Source organism: Morus notabilis, unplaced genomic scaffold, assembly GCF_000414095.1.
Source record: "Morus notabilis unplaced genomic scaffold, ASM41409v2 Scaffold770, whole genome shotgun sequence".
NCBI classification, from domain to species: domain Eukaryota; kingdom Viridiplantae; phylum Streptophyta; class Magnoliopsida; order Rosales; family Moraceae; genus Morus; species Morus notabilis.
In genome coordinates this window covers 128,195-142,645 of record NW_010358627.1, presented here as the reverse complement: position 1 = coordinate 142,645, position 14,451 = coordinate 128,195, and the positions used below count along the sequence as shown (strand labels likewise).

General features: G+C 33.0%; 1 protein-coding gene and 1 pseudogene across 1 annotated transcript; both read right to left on the bottom strand.

Annotated features, from left to right (window-relative positions):
• Nucleotides 1-923: 923 nt before the first annotated feature.
• On the bottom strand, nucleotides 924-9,083 carry LOC112090579 (annotated as a pseudogene).
• A 965-nt stretch (nucleotides 9,084-10,048) lies between these two features.
• On the bottom strand, nucleotides 10,049-11,232 carry LOC112090580 (feruloyl CoA ortho-hydroxylase 1-like). The gene is made up of 2 exons (XM_024162187.1): nucleotides 10,721-11,232; nucleotides 10,049-10,625 (listed from the first exon to the last, which is right to left on the bottom strand). The coding sequence occupies exons 1-2, from the start codon at nucleotides 11,230-11,232 to the stop codon at nucleotides 10,049-10,051; spliced, it is 1,089 nt and encodes a 362-aa protein (XP_024017955.1).
• Between the last annotated feature and the right edge of the window lie 3,219 nt (nucleotides 11,233-14,451).

Sequence of the window (14,451 nt, the reverse complement as noted above, 5' to 3'; positions counted from 1 at the left end):
AAAAGGTTTTTTTTTTTTTGTTTTTAACATTTGCTTTATAATATCTGTTTTCTTGCATTATTTCTTTTCTCATCGAGCAAGGAGAGCGAGCAATATCAAGAATGCAAATAATCTAATGAAGATAATATTTCATTGAGTTTACAATCGATGAATTTGGCTTATAATTATTGCAGCTCTTCCAAGAGACTCCTAATGTTCATTATCCATACAATCATAATTTTGAAAACTATGATAGGTATGAAATTTTGAATTATCCTCATCCGAACATACCACCACCATTCCAAGCAAATGAAGGGGGGAATTCACAGTTTCTAATTCATAAAAATACAATGGGAAGGGATCAACAAACCTTCACGTGGCACGTTCAAAACTATATCTGACATTATTCAAATAACATGTCATAATACCAATATTGTTTGAATTAATATATGATCCCAACCACATTTAAGATTCATAGAACTTCTTTTTGGTATTAAGAAATGTAATATGTATGAAGTTTTTTTTATGTAAAACTTGTTTATTTATGTATCTTTTAATTGTTGATGCTATCAAAAAGTATTAAAATATGTTCTAACGTAAATTTTTATAAATTTTTTTGATATTTTCAATGATATTTTCGTAAATTTAGAATATCGATATATCTACCAATACCGATATTTTCATCCATGGAGAGAATGATGATAGAAAAAGTAATTGTGAGCATAGAAAATTATAATAGACATAGAAAGAGATAAGAGACCAAAAAAAAAAGTTTTTTGAAAACTCTATCCAAACATTATTTCTTATTTTTACTCTCAAAAAATTATTTTCATAAAGAAATTACCAAACGCCATTTGTTCTCTATATGAACAAGCGACAACGGCTTTTGTTCTCTTCTTTGGAAACACAATTCCAAGAACAGAAAACAAAAAACATGATAGTACCTAAATTTCTCCATTCCAAAACTCCACTCCTGAGGAGACTTGTAAGGGCCTTTGTCGTGGGTAAAATCAAGTCCATCATAACAACTTTTGTTGCTGAATTTCACTAATTTTCTTCAACTCCTCCGAGCTTAGTCGCCAGTCAAATATTTCTAAGTTTTCTTTCATTCTGTTCTTGTCAAAGCTCTTCGCAACACAACTCACCCCTTACTCGTATACCCATCGCATAGAAATCTCATTTTCAAAACGATATATTCGATCAAGAGACTTCAAATTTTGCCCCATAAATAACTGAAGAAAGTCTCCAATTTTCTTCTATTCTACCCCAGAATTTCCAAATAAAAAATAAAAGTAAAAATATATGAGAGTTTTTCTGGTACCTGAAAAATTAAGGCTTCGTTTAGTATGAGGGATGGAGATGAGGAAGGATAGAGAGGGTTGGAGGGATGAAGAATGTGAAGAATGAAGAAGATTATGGTAACCCTTTATGTTGTTTGGTAGGAGGGAAGAAGAGTTAAAATGATAGATAATAGTTTTTATTTAATTATTATATTGTCCATTTCATTATTTATTAAGAATTACTTTTAAAGGGTAAAAAAGTCATTTTGTTTAAATTTTGAGTGGATTGTTTGGATCCTTCCATTGATGGAAGGATCCAAAATGATGGATCTGGAGGGAGAGTGTCTCCCTCCATCTCTCCTCTCACTCCTCTTCTCCTCCCTACCAAATAAGAGAATCACCCAATCTCTTCACCCCTTTCCCTCCCTCCATCTCTCCCTCCTACCAAACGTACCCTAAATTACCAAAAAGTCTCTGTTTTTAGCCGGCGTAGTTGTATCATAAACTTTGTGCTTTACATTCTTTTCAATCGGATGTGATTTTTACTAAATTCAACAATCAAAAACTTGTCCTATGAGAAGGACCTATTAGAGAAACTTACAAAATATATATGAAAAATATTTTATGAGATAGGCAATTAAGAACCACAACTCAAAAAAATAAATAAATAAATAAAGGAGCTTCAGACATACAACTTTTATTTTGCCCCCATTTGGTTCGCTAGTTTGAATTTTGTTGGTTAGAACCTTTTGATTTGAAAAGAAAAATTTAAACTGTGTGGTTTAAATTGTAGTTTGAATTGACGTTTAGATGTGTAATTTTAATTTGAACAGGGAATAAAATTTGAACTTATGTTTGGTAGGTGTGAAAAGCAGAGGTAGTAGACACTTTTTACTGTTCAAAATAGTTTGAACAGTTGAACTTGAGGGGGAGCTAAACTCTAAGTTGGGCCGTTTAACTCAGTTCAAATGGCGAATATAATTCAAACTGCATGCTTACCAAATATCAGTTCAAATTGTGATGATTGTTCAAATTGAGTTGAACTGAACTAACTAGTGAAACAAATAGGGGCTTTATAATCTTTAATTTTCTTATTTAAGTACAATATATTTGAGTGAATAATTTGTTGGAGAATTGAGTTAACTTTTTCTTTTTAGAGAAATCTATTGTTTTATCATTCATAAACTGTGTTATTATTAGTGAATTCTAAATGCCAATGTAGTTGGAATGCTGTTTGACATAAAATAAAAAATAAAATAAAAAGTCTACACAATGTCTTGAAAAAAAAATAAACTACCGATAGTTCTCTTTTTTAACTGTCAAATCTCTATTAAAAATTAATATATTTTGCATATTCATTTTTTATTTTATTGCGATGTTGGCTATATCCAACTATTATAAACAGGTACTATCAATTCGAGACCCCATAGTAGAAAGATCCATTAAAAAAAAGGTTGGCACAAAACTACCTTAGTTCTTAAATAGATCCAGCTAAGTTGGCAACCAACTACCTTAAAAAATTACGAGCATGCTAGTTAAGGGCAAAACGTTTGTTCGATAGCAGGGATAGATTGGTAGAATGATGTATAAAATATGAGGAGAGAGGAGTGAGAAAGGAGGGATGAATTATAGTTTTTCCCGAATTGTTTGGTATGGTAGGAAGGAATGATTATAATTATCACTCTCCCTTGTTTGGTATCGGAAAGAAAGGAGAAGGAGAGGACAAGTTTGATCCATAAAATTACTATATTGTCCATGCAAAATAAAGTGATTTTCTTTCTTAAAATGTCTATTTATTAATTATCAATAGTGTTATACTCAATTTTCTCCAAATAAAATCTTTAATATTCAATTTATACACAAACAAATAAAATTTTTTTAAAAAAATCATTTATGAGGACATTTTTTATAAAAATAAAATAAAATAAATATATAGAGACACAAATAAAGAACTTTTCAGTAAAAGGAAAAAAATTAAAATAACTGTTATCATTTAAAAAAATTTGAAACATAAGAAAATATATATAATGCATATATATAAATATATATATATATATACACACACACACACACACATACATGAGTTTTAAACTGTCATTTACGTTATCTGAAAACAAACTATTAATATCTTTACAAAATATCATGTATATATAATTAATGAGATATTCGGGGCAAAAAAAAACATAATCAATGAAATAGAGCTGTATTGGAAAAACAAAAATATAAGAATTGGTATTACAAATTTTATGAAACGAGTGTCAAAATGGGCATTTCACAATAAACTTTCTTCTCCACCACCTAATCCGTCCAATATTGGAGGGATTATTTTTGGTGGGCCCAGATGGATTCTCAACCCTAGGAGAATCCACTCCTCCAACCAATCCACCCTACTGAACAAGCAAGAAGCTTCCCTTCCACTCATTTCTTTCCGCCCTCCAATCCACCCTACCAAATAGACTCTTTCCTTCCACCCTTTTATCCACCCTACCAAATAGACTCTTTCCTTCTACCCTCCAATCCATCCTACCAATCAGACTCTTTCCTTCCGCACTCCAATCCACCGTACCAAACAGATCGTTAAAGCTCACAGAAATATATTAAAAAATAAAAATAACAAACAAAGGTCTCGTTCATTTCGCTGATTCGAGTTTAGAATTCGAGTTTTGCTACAGTGAAAAGCTCTCACAAATAATCATATCTAACTTTTTTGCTACAGTAAAAAGCTCTCACATAAAATCACATATCAACTCGAATTAAAAACTTGAATCAACGAACTGAACGGAAAAAGACTTAAAACGAAAAGAATGAAGTGCGTATACATTATATACCTGTGCAACGGTTTTTCTCTTTGCATTTGCGATCTCCCATAAGACCTCACTGTCCATGACTCTGTTTGTTCCCCAAGCTGTACCTTTAGCCCCCAACTATGAGTAAGCTGTGATAAGAATACCCTTTTCCTCACAAAACTCTCTTAACTTTTTCTGCTGCCAAACAGGACTCATCTCCACCTTGGATCAAGAATAATATTCATTACCAAAATAATAACAATAATAATAATAATAATAATAATAATAATAATAATAAATAAATAAATAATAATAAATCGTATAGAGGGATAGATCATGTGAAACTTAATTGGTTGACAGCCGGGGGAATTTTCGCTCCGGCGAGCAAGTTCTTGAGCTTTCTCCAAGAGAAATTGCTAACTCCAATGGACTTGGTAAGGCCAAGCTTCTGACACTCTTCCATGGCTCCCCAAACAGACTTAAAATCCATCGGAACAAGATCATTCTTATCAAAAGGAAACACGTGCTTCCCCGGTTGCTTCAAAGCGATGGCCAATGGATTAGATACAAATCAATGTATTCCAATCCAATTTTGCTGAAAGCAAAGCAGATCATTAACATTTCTTTTATATAATTAGCCAAGAGAGAGAGAGAGAAACATACAAAGACTCGACCAAAGAGAAAATGACATAATATTCAGCCCTTGCCCTAACAATATTTTGCTTATATATGATGCTCTGAAGAAGTCCTTTTTTTACGAAAAGAATATATAAATACAAACAAGAAGTCTAAGACATATATAAAGATATGTATAGTCCAACAATGAATCTATATTCATGCGTGCCTTCAATGTTGAGATCTAGAGATCGAATTTTCGATTAGAAAATATAATAAGCATGAGGTTTTGTCAGTCAAGCAAAGTCTTTGGCAACTTTAATGTTACTTGAGCGTATTTCTTGACGGCAGGCAAGACGGTATCGTGGTGAGCGTCGCTTGGCCAAAGCTTCGAGGTGATAAAATGCTCGTCCCTAGATTTGATGATCGAGTCTATAAAGAAACGTACTCAGAAAGAAGTTTGGGAGAATTTTGTATATTATTATATTAAGTAAGCTTAACTCTAAGACTCCTTAACAGCCCCCCTCAAACTTAAAGTAGTAAGATTTTCTACTTTGAGTTTGCTCTGTACATGACTAAAAGCTGAGCTGGAGATGGCTTTAGTGAAGATGTCAGCTAATTGATCAACTGCAGGCACATGAGGAACATCAACTTGTTTTCTCATGACTTTTTCTCGAACAAAGTACAAGTCCAACTCTATATGCATGGTTCTTGCATGTAAGACATGATTTGTTGCTAAATGAACTGTACTAAGATTGTCACACCAAATTACTGGTGCCTTTGATGCAGAATAATTTAGCTCACTCAAGAGAGATTGCATCCAGGATATTTCTGCCACTACACTAGCTAGACTGTGATACTCAGCTTCTGTAGATGAACGAGACACTGTGTGCTGCTTCTTTGATTGCCATGACACGAGATTTGGACCAAGGAAAATACAAAAGCCTGAGGTAGACCTTCTGTCATCAACATCTGATGCCCAATCAACATCACAGAAACCAACCAAGTCCAAGCTTCCTGCAGGGCATTGTCTCAAATGAAGACCATAGTCAATTGTGCCAGCAAGATATCTCAAAATCTTCTTTACTGCTTTCTAATGTACTTCTAATGGCGCTTGCATAAACTGGCAAACTTTGTTGACACTAAACGAGATTTCTGGTCTTGTAATCATCACATACTGCAGAGCACGTACCACACTTCTGTACAACTGAACATTACTTACTGGATCACTACCAATAGAAGTTAACTTTTGTCCTGTTGTCATAGGCACAGAGACACTTTTGGCATACTGCATTTTTGTTTTACACAGCAAATCTGTTACATACTTTTTCTGAGACAAATGAATACCTTGAGTAGTTTTGATAACCTGTATTCCCAGATACTAATCAATTTCTCCCAGATCTTTGAGAGCAAAAGCAGTATTAAGTTGATTTGACACCTGCTGGATAGCTAAGTCATTAGTCACTGTGATCAATATATCATCCACATAAACAAGGATGTATAGTGACCATTGTGGGGTAATCTGAATGAAAAGGGACCTATCAGACTTTGCTGAGTGAAACCCAAGCTTAAGCAACGCATGGTGAAGTTTATCAAACCAGGCTCGAGGAGCCTGTTTCAAACCATAAAGGGACTTATGTAGCTTACACACCAAACTTGAATTCTGTTGATCAATAAATCCTGCAGGTTGTTCCATGAAGACCTCCTCTTGTAAATTTCCATTTAAAAAGGCATTATTCACATCAAGTTGCCTCACAGACCATTGTTTACTTAATGCCAAAGTGAGTATAACTCGAACAGTGGTTGGTTTAACTACTAGACTGAAAGTTTCAGTAAAATCAAAACATGTAACTTGGTGAAACCCCTTTGCAACAAGTCGTGTCTTATACTTGTTTATGCTCCCATCTAGATTCTCCTTTACTCGAAAAACCCAATTACAACCAATGGCCTTCCTCCCAGGGGGTAATGCAACAAGACTCCAGGTGTTATTCCTTTGAAAAGCAAGGAATTCATCTGTCATGGCTTGTTTCCAACTTTCTAATGTAAGAGCCTCTTCAACTGTACTAGGCTCTCGTGTGGCCATGTACACTTTGGGTTTGAAAATCCCTCGCTTAGAGCGTGTTACCATGGAATGAGAAGGTAGAAATGTAGATTGTCGAGAGGTTGCAGCACACAGATTAGGATTTGGAGCTGAGACAAGAGAGGAAGGTGCTATGATAGTAATCGGTTCACTGGCTGAGGGAACAGCAGAAGAGACTAATGCTGGAACAGACTGAAGAGAAGAAGAAGAAAGAATGACAGGAGATGGGGGAGAAGAACGAGATGGAAGAGATGACATAGAAGGAATCACACTGAGAGGTGCAGACAGAGAAGAAGAGCTAGGCTCAACAGAAGTAGAGGCAATAACTTTATTATGATTGGCAAAAGGAAAAGAAAACTCATCAAATATGATATCCCTCAAAATATAAATTCGGCCAGATGGATCTAAACATTTATATCATTTATGTTTGATGCTATACCCAAGGAAAGTACATAGGGCAGACCTAAATTACAATTTGTGTCTGTTGTAAGGTCTAGTGTTTGGATAACATGCACCACCAAAATCTTTAAGTTGTGAATAGGTAGGTTTAGTGTGAAAAAGCACTTCTAAAGGTGTTTTATTGAGAAGTGTTGGTGTTGGAAGTCTGTTTATGAGAAAGACAGAGGTGCAAAAAGCTTCATCCCAATATTTAAAGGGTATGGAACCTTGAGCAAGAAGAGTTAGACCATTTTCTACTATGTGTCTGTGTTTACGCTCAGCAACACCATTTTGTTCATGTGTATGGGGGCAAGGGTGTCTATATGTTCTATACTATTTTGGACAAGAAAGTCTGTTAAAACTCGATATTCCCCACCCCAGTCAGTTTGAACACTTTTGATAGGTAACTCAAGCTGTTTTTCAACCAATGTTTTGAAATTGATAAAAGCTTGTAATGCTTTAGATTTAGTGTGAAGCAAATATATCCAAGTAAAACGAGAATAGGCATCAACAAAATGAATATAGTATCTATATCCACTGGAAGACAAAGTAGGTGAGGGACCTTATAAATCAGAGTGAACAAGTTGCAATGGTTTAGTATAAGTTGTTTGAGAAATTGAAAAAGGCAGTTTATGAATTTTACCAAGACAACAAGACTTACAGACAGCAAAGGAAGTGTTATTGATGGCAGAAAGATTACAAGTTGTCAGTACATGCTGTACAATCTTATCTGCTGGATGACCTAACCTGTTATGCCAAAGCTCAAAATGAGAAGGCCTAAAAACAGTGCTAGTATAAGCATGCATAACAGGAATAGAATATTTAAAGTTGCTGGAAACAAAAGAACAAGAAGAAGAAACAGGTTGGAAAGCAATTGAATCCAACGACTTGAGATTGAGCTGGGAGTTGTCAAAAACATAGAGACCATCTTTAAGACAACCCTTCAGCAGCACCTCCTTTGAAGTTGAATCCTTGACAAAACAAGAAGTATGGTGAAATTCAAAGAAAACTTGATTATCAGCTGCAAATTTTGAAACACTTAAGAGATTTTTAGGAATTTCAGGAACAAGTAGTAAGTGTTTGAGAGCTAGAGCTTTGGAAGAAACAAAAGGACTAGGAAAAACAGAAGAGCCAATATGTTTAATAGACAGCCCCTTACCATTGCCCATGTGCACTTGATCAGAACCATAGAATTCAGAACTTGACATGAGATTCGAAGGATCTGCAGTCAAGTGATTTGTAGCACCAGAGTCAGGATACCACTCCATATCAGAAGATGCATCTGGGTACCATATAAAGAAACGTACTCAGAAAGAAGTTTGGGAGAATTCTGCATATTATTATATATTGCTACAGTAACTTGTTTATATATAAATTACAATAGAAAGCTTACTTAACAAGATAGTAACTAACTAATTAGCAAAGCTTACTCAGTAAGATAACTTGCTATATAAGCTCTTAAGTAAGCTTAACTCTAAGACTCCTTAACAGAGTCCAAGTGAAAGAGCTTCGGTTATTGCCTCGCCAATGAACTTCTCTGTCTGGTAAACAGCGGAGATATCGAACTGTCTGTAGCCAAGTTTGATCGCCTCTATGACGGCTTGTTTCGTCACTTCAGACCCTGTAAACGAAGATGTGGCTGTCCCCAAGCCTAAACATGGGACACTTTTGCCGGTCAGGCTGAGTGGCAACTCTCTTACGCTTATTACTGCCGTCCCTCTTTCTTCTTTGTTTTTGAGTTTGCCTACTAAAAGCTTTCACTCAAGAGCAAAAATTCACTTATATTGTAGACCTGCTCAAGGATGAGTATTGTGATTCAGAAATTAAAAAAAAAATAAAAATACGTAAATATGGTTGATTTGAGTATTTCAATTCATAAACAATTGATTAACCTTTTGTTTTCATATGCTGAGTGCAACATTATGTTTGTCGATCATATAAAATTTGTACAAGTTGTTTTTATTTTTGTATGAACATCAATTGCATGGTCAAAAACGCATCGCGGGTTCCATGTATATTAGTTTTAAAAACAGTTTCTTTTAATTCATTAAAATTTCATTTTGTAGATTCTTGAATACCAACTATCATGCCGAGTCTAAATATGATGTCCCCCAAATTCCTGTCCTATAATTGTCCCCTCAATAAAAATTTTGACACCTTATCAAAACTTGTACTATGGTGCTCATGTGGTGTTTTCCGTATTTATTTCTCTTGGAATAGTGTCAATGTTTACTTTTTACACTTGTTATTTTTCTAAAAATAATTTTTTTATTTACTTTCAAAACTCAGGTGTTGTATATATTTTGTATATATCATTTTGATTTTCTACGGTTTTTTTTTTTATAAATTTTTTAAGATTGTCATTACAAAAATAACACTATCTTATTTCTGCCATTAATTTTAACATTTATCATTTATGCCATTATAATATGACCTATATCTTTCATATTCTATTGGAATATATTTTTCTAACATGATATTTTTTGTATTCTATCAGAAAACGTTTCATATTCTACTAGAAAATTTTTAAATAGCATAAATAGTGGGATGATAAAAATCAATGGTTATTTTTGTAATTTTCTCTCTCTACTTTTATAGGGCTAAGAGAAACACACGTACACACATGGTAGGTCACACATTCTTTTAATTAATTGTGACCAATATTTTTCATCCATACATAATGGAAACTAATGATTTTGAAGCATACATATAGAAGAAAAATTGATTATCACATAAGAAATGCCTTAAATTAATGAAGGTAAGTTTCCACTTCAAAAAAACCAAAGGCCTTACATCCTTTAGTACTCTTTTGCTTATTTGAATTTATTTATTCGACTAAATCTTGAAGTCGAATAGTACATAAGAAAACTTCATATTTTTGCAAAGTCAACTGTGCGTTTCCCATCATGAGCTTTCCTGAAAAAGTGCTTGACATAATCTGAGTACAAAACTTGCTTATATATGGCTGTTCCTTGGGCAGTAGCAAACACTTCTGGGAAAGGAGAGATCATATCTGATGGCCTTGGATTGACAAATATAGGGACCGAAATTCTGTCACTTTTTCCATTAGCTGCGACTCTGTGCTCTACACTTTTATATCGTCCATTGCTCATAATTTGTAGAGCATCTCCAATGTTAATAACTAAGGACCCTTTTATAGGGCGGACGTGGATCCAATTGTCACTTTCTTCGACTCTAACATAAAGACCACCAATCTCATCCTGAAGGAGGATAGTAAGAGTTGACACATCAGAATGACGGCCAACTCCTACTGTCAGTTCAGGATTTGGGCAAATCGGATAGTAGTTAAGATTAATCCGCTTGGATCCCATTAAAAGATTTTCTTTCTCTGTGTCTATTTCAGTTACATTCAGCCTTTTAACCAGCACTCGCAACAGTCTTTTTATGACTGTTTCAGTCTTCTTCATGTACTCAAGCACTTCATCCCTGTAAACAATTATTGTTTTGTCGTAACGATTGAAAACTCGTGCACATAATATTATTGGATAAATACACATTTTCTACAAATTGTGTTTTCTTACCTGCATGCAGCTGGCCAAAGTGCAGAGGCCTCATCGTCCGAAACATAAAAGAGACTAAGATAATCCTTCCATTCCAAAGCTTTCTCCGCCTCAGGAGTGAAGCTCGTTCCGTATCGAACATTGTTCGAACCCGAATTCTCCTTAGAATGCGTGTTCTTTTCCTCAGCTGGCAACCCAAAGAAGCGACAAGTAGCTTCCTGAACACTCTCCAGCACTTCAATGGGAACCCCATGATTCACTATTTGGAAGAAACCCCATTTCTCTGCGGCGTTGCAGATCGAATCTGCCATTTTCGGATCATCCCATTTTGACATGTCAATGATGGGAATGGACTCTCCGTGTACCACTTCGTTCACAGTGATAATTCTCTCCTCAATGGGCTGGATATATTCCTTGGGCAGGCTTCTGAGGCCAGATTCTGAAAGACCTTTTACTCCAAAACCTTTGTTTAAGACAAAGTCAGTGACTTTGGAGGGTTCGGTGTTTGTTGTAATCGCCAATGTGGGGGCCATTTCTGGACAATTGGGTGGAAATTTGCGAAGAATAGAACAAGATTTAAATTGTGCCTAAGGAAAGAGAAAGTTGGGTTATGCAGTACTTTAAGAGCCATGCAAAGGTATTTATACTAGACATATATCAAGTTCCTTATAAAAAATAAATAAATAAAAAGTACCAAATGTCTTCTTCATTAATTTTAATAAAGTTAAATAGGTATCTCTACCGACATGGTAAGCAATTGGCATGCCATTGTTTTCTTTAATTTTTATAAGTTGCAGTTGTAGGGCCTACTCACTAAAAAGTTAAATTCATGTTTTAATTGTGATGAGTGCCTTTTTTATCATAAGAAATTAGAAAAGTTAATAATAAAAAGGATCGGGAGTGCAAATGCAGACACTTTTCTGATCTGTTTGTTATATGAAAAATCCTACAATTGCACTCTTAAGTTTGTCGGAAATAAATTGTTAGTCTATCTATCTATACTGTATAAAAAGGGCAAAGACCAGAAATAGATTGGCTATAATTAAAAAAAAAAAGTCGTGAGTGCATTATGATGATATTATTTTCCATAACAGATATAGATTATCTATATATTTTTTCATATTTGCACCTAGAAGATGGAGAATGCAAAAGGTAAAAATCCAAGAGCACATGAGTATAGATTTTTACCATTTATTTTTTATTAATATCCTTTTAATTAAATAACTATATTAATTACTTAAAATGATATTAATCAAAAGTAAAGAGTAAAAATAAAAACTTAGACACTCTTAAGGATAAGTACAATAATTCTCTCCTAAGTGTAAGTTTAGTAATTTTCTCTATAAATAATAAGTCTACCCTAAACTATGACAAATCATGGGCGAATTAGGACTTTAACCTTTAATGTTATGACTAATGAAGCCCATTCTTTCCTTATGAGAAATTTAAATACACACACTATAATAAAAATGGTGGTTTTATTCGCACCCACCTTTAATTTTGACTCTCCATACTCCCTACTAAATACACACCTCACATAATTTTAAAAGAACTATTTTTTTTTTTTTACACACCCCTATCATTCCAATATTGCCCTCAACTATTTTTATAAAATAATTAACTCTTTAATTTTCTTTTCACATCCACCATTTTATTTTAATTTTTTATTTAAATAGTATTATTTTTCCATCCCTTCATATATATATATATATATTATTTTTTTGAAGGTTTGGGTGTGAAGCCTTTTCCAAAACAAAAACAAATTGAAGATGAAATGAGAAAAATGCCAATCCACCTTAATAAAAAAAATGATATAAAAAAAATGAAATTAGTAGTCTTTAAAAAGAATTTAGTAAAAAATATAAAAATGAAATTAAAAAAAAGACAAAAAAATTCTCATACAACCCATAGCAAAGAAAATTTAATATTATATCAATGCAAATTTTTGGAATAGTTATTGAAATATGAAAATTAGAGTTTTTTTATAAATTTTAAAAGATCAATAGTTTATATTTAAAATATAACATGAGGGGTGCGTGGAGAGAATAAAATCTATGTAACTAGTTTTTTTAATGAAATTTAATTACATGATTAAATATGTTATAATTGTCCTTTTTTGTAATTGTATGTAAGGGTCCTTTTGTCATAAGAAAATTTAAAATAAAGAGAAGTGTAGAGAGTGAAAAGAGGTGTGTGAACAATAGATTTAACTTATTACAACCTTTTACTTATTACAACTTAATTAATTATGACAAACTAGCTTCACTCAAAGAGTCTAGGAATTAGGAAAATTATATACATATAAACATATATAGTACTATAAAAGCTTAACAAAAACAGAATATAAAAAATGCATATTATGAATTCAAAACATTCGGATTATAATTATCTTAATCTATTACCAATGCTTCCCAGCCTAATTTAATATCTGGCATATTGATTTAAATTAGATGAATTGAGGGAATTCACGGATTCTATGAACACACACACACACACACACACATATATATATATATATATATACACGCACATATATATTATTCACTTACCGGAGAAGGAATGAGTTTTGTATTCACGAAAGATTGAAGCAATTCAATGGTTCATATTAACTATTTATTAGTTTAAGGTAATTGTCATGATTTCTCGACATAGTTGATGTGTCGCGCCACAACATTAATTGTTGTTGTTTTTTTTTTTTTTTTTTTTTTTTTCTTTTTTCCTTTTCTAACTTTTTTCCTACTAGTATGCAAATGAAAATAAACCACAATATTTTGATGTTGGTTATCATGTTTGATCAACGTTAAAACGTTTTCACGTCGTTTAATTTTTAGCCGACGTGCGTTTGGTTGAAACTTATCAAACTTATATATATAACATGTATAGATAAACATATATAGTACTAAAGCTTAACAAAAAAAAGAGCATAAAAATATGCATATTACGAATTCATAACCTTGGGATTTTATTTATCCTAATCCATAACCTAACAAAAATGTCTCCCAAACTAATTTAATATCTGGCATATTGATTTGAATGGGATACTCCAAATGCGTTGAAAGAGAAAGCTGTACTTGAGGACCATGTCATTTGATTTAAATACAGTTTTATATCTCTACCAATTCGGTTCGCAATTAGCATGCCGTTGTGCTCTTTTTGGCCTTTTTGTCTTTCTTTTCTACGATGCAGTTCTCAGACCTACTACCTTAGGAATGAAAGGCATGTTTAGCGATGAGAGCCTATTTTATTAATAAGAACAAATAAATAATAATAATAATAATAATAATAATAATAATAATAATAATAATTGTTGTTGTTGTTGTTATTTTGGTAAAATCATCGTTATAGATGAAGGGGTGTTTTGAACGATTTCTAATTATTGTTCAATAGGTAACTTAATTAATTATGTAGACAAGTAGAATGCATATCTAGAGATTCAAGATTACCAAGTTCAAAAAGGTGATCTAGCTTGGCACGATCAGCTATTGTGGCCACTAACAAACAAAGCCAGGAGCACCACAAAAACCTTGTTTACGGCCATAATATTGCTTCGAGTTTCGATTGAATTGAGATGTTTATAGAATGGATGGAGAAACAAGAAGCTTTCTAGGTATAAATAGTTGCATGGAGATTAACGTACAGTGTGTAAAATGTTTGACACCAAAAAGTGAAAATTTTGATATATTTGACATGTTATTTTGATTTATGCTCTTTTTATCATAATTATTGAGTTTTGAAACTTGTAATAGTAAACT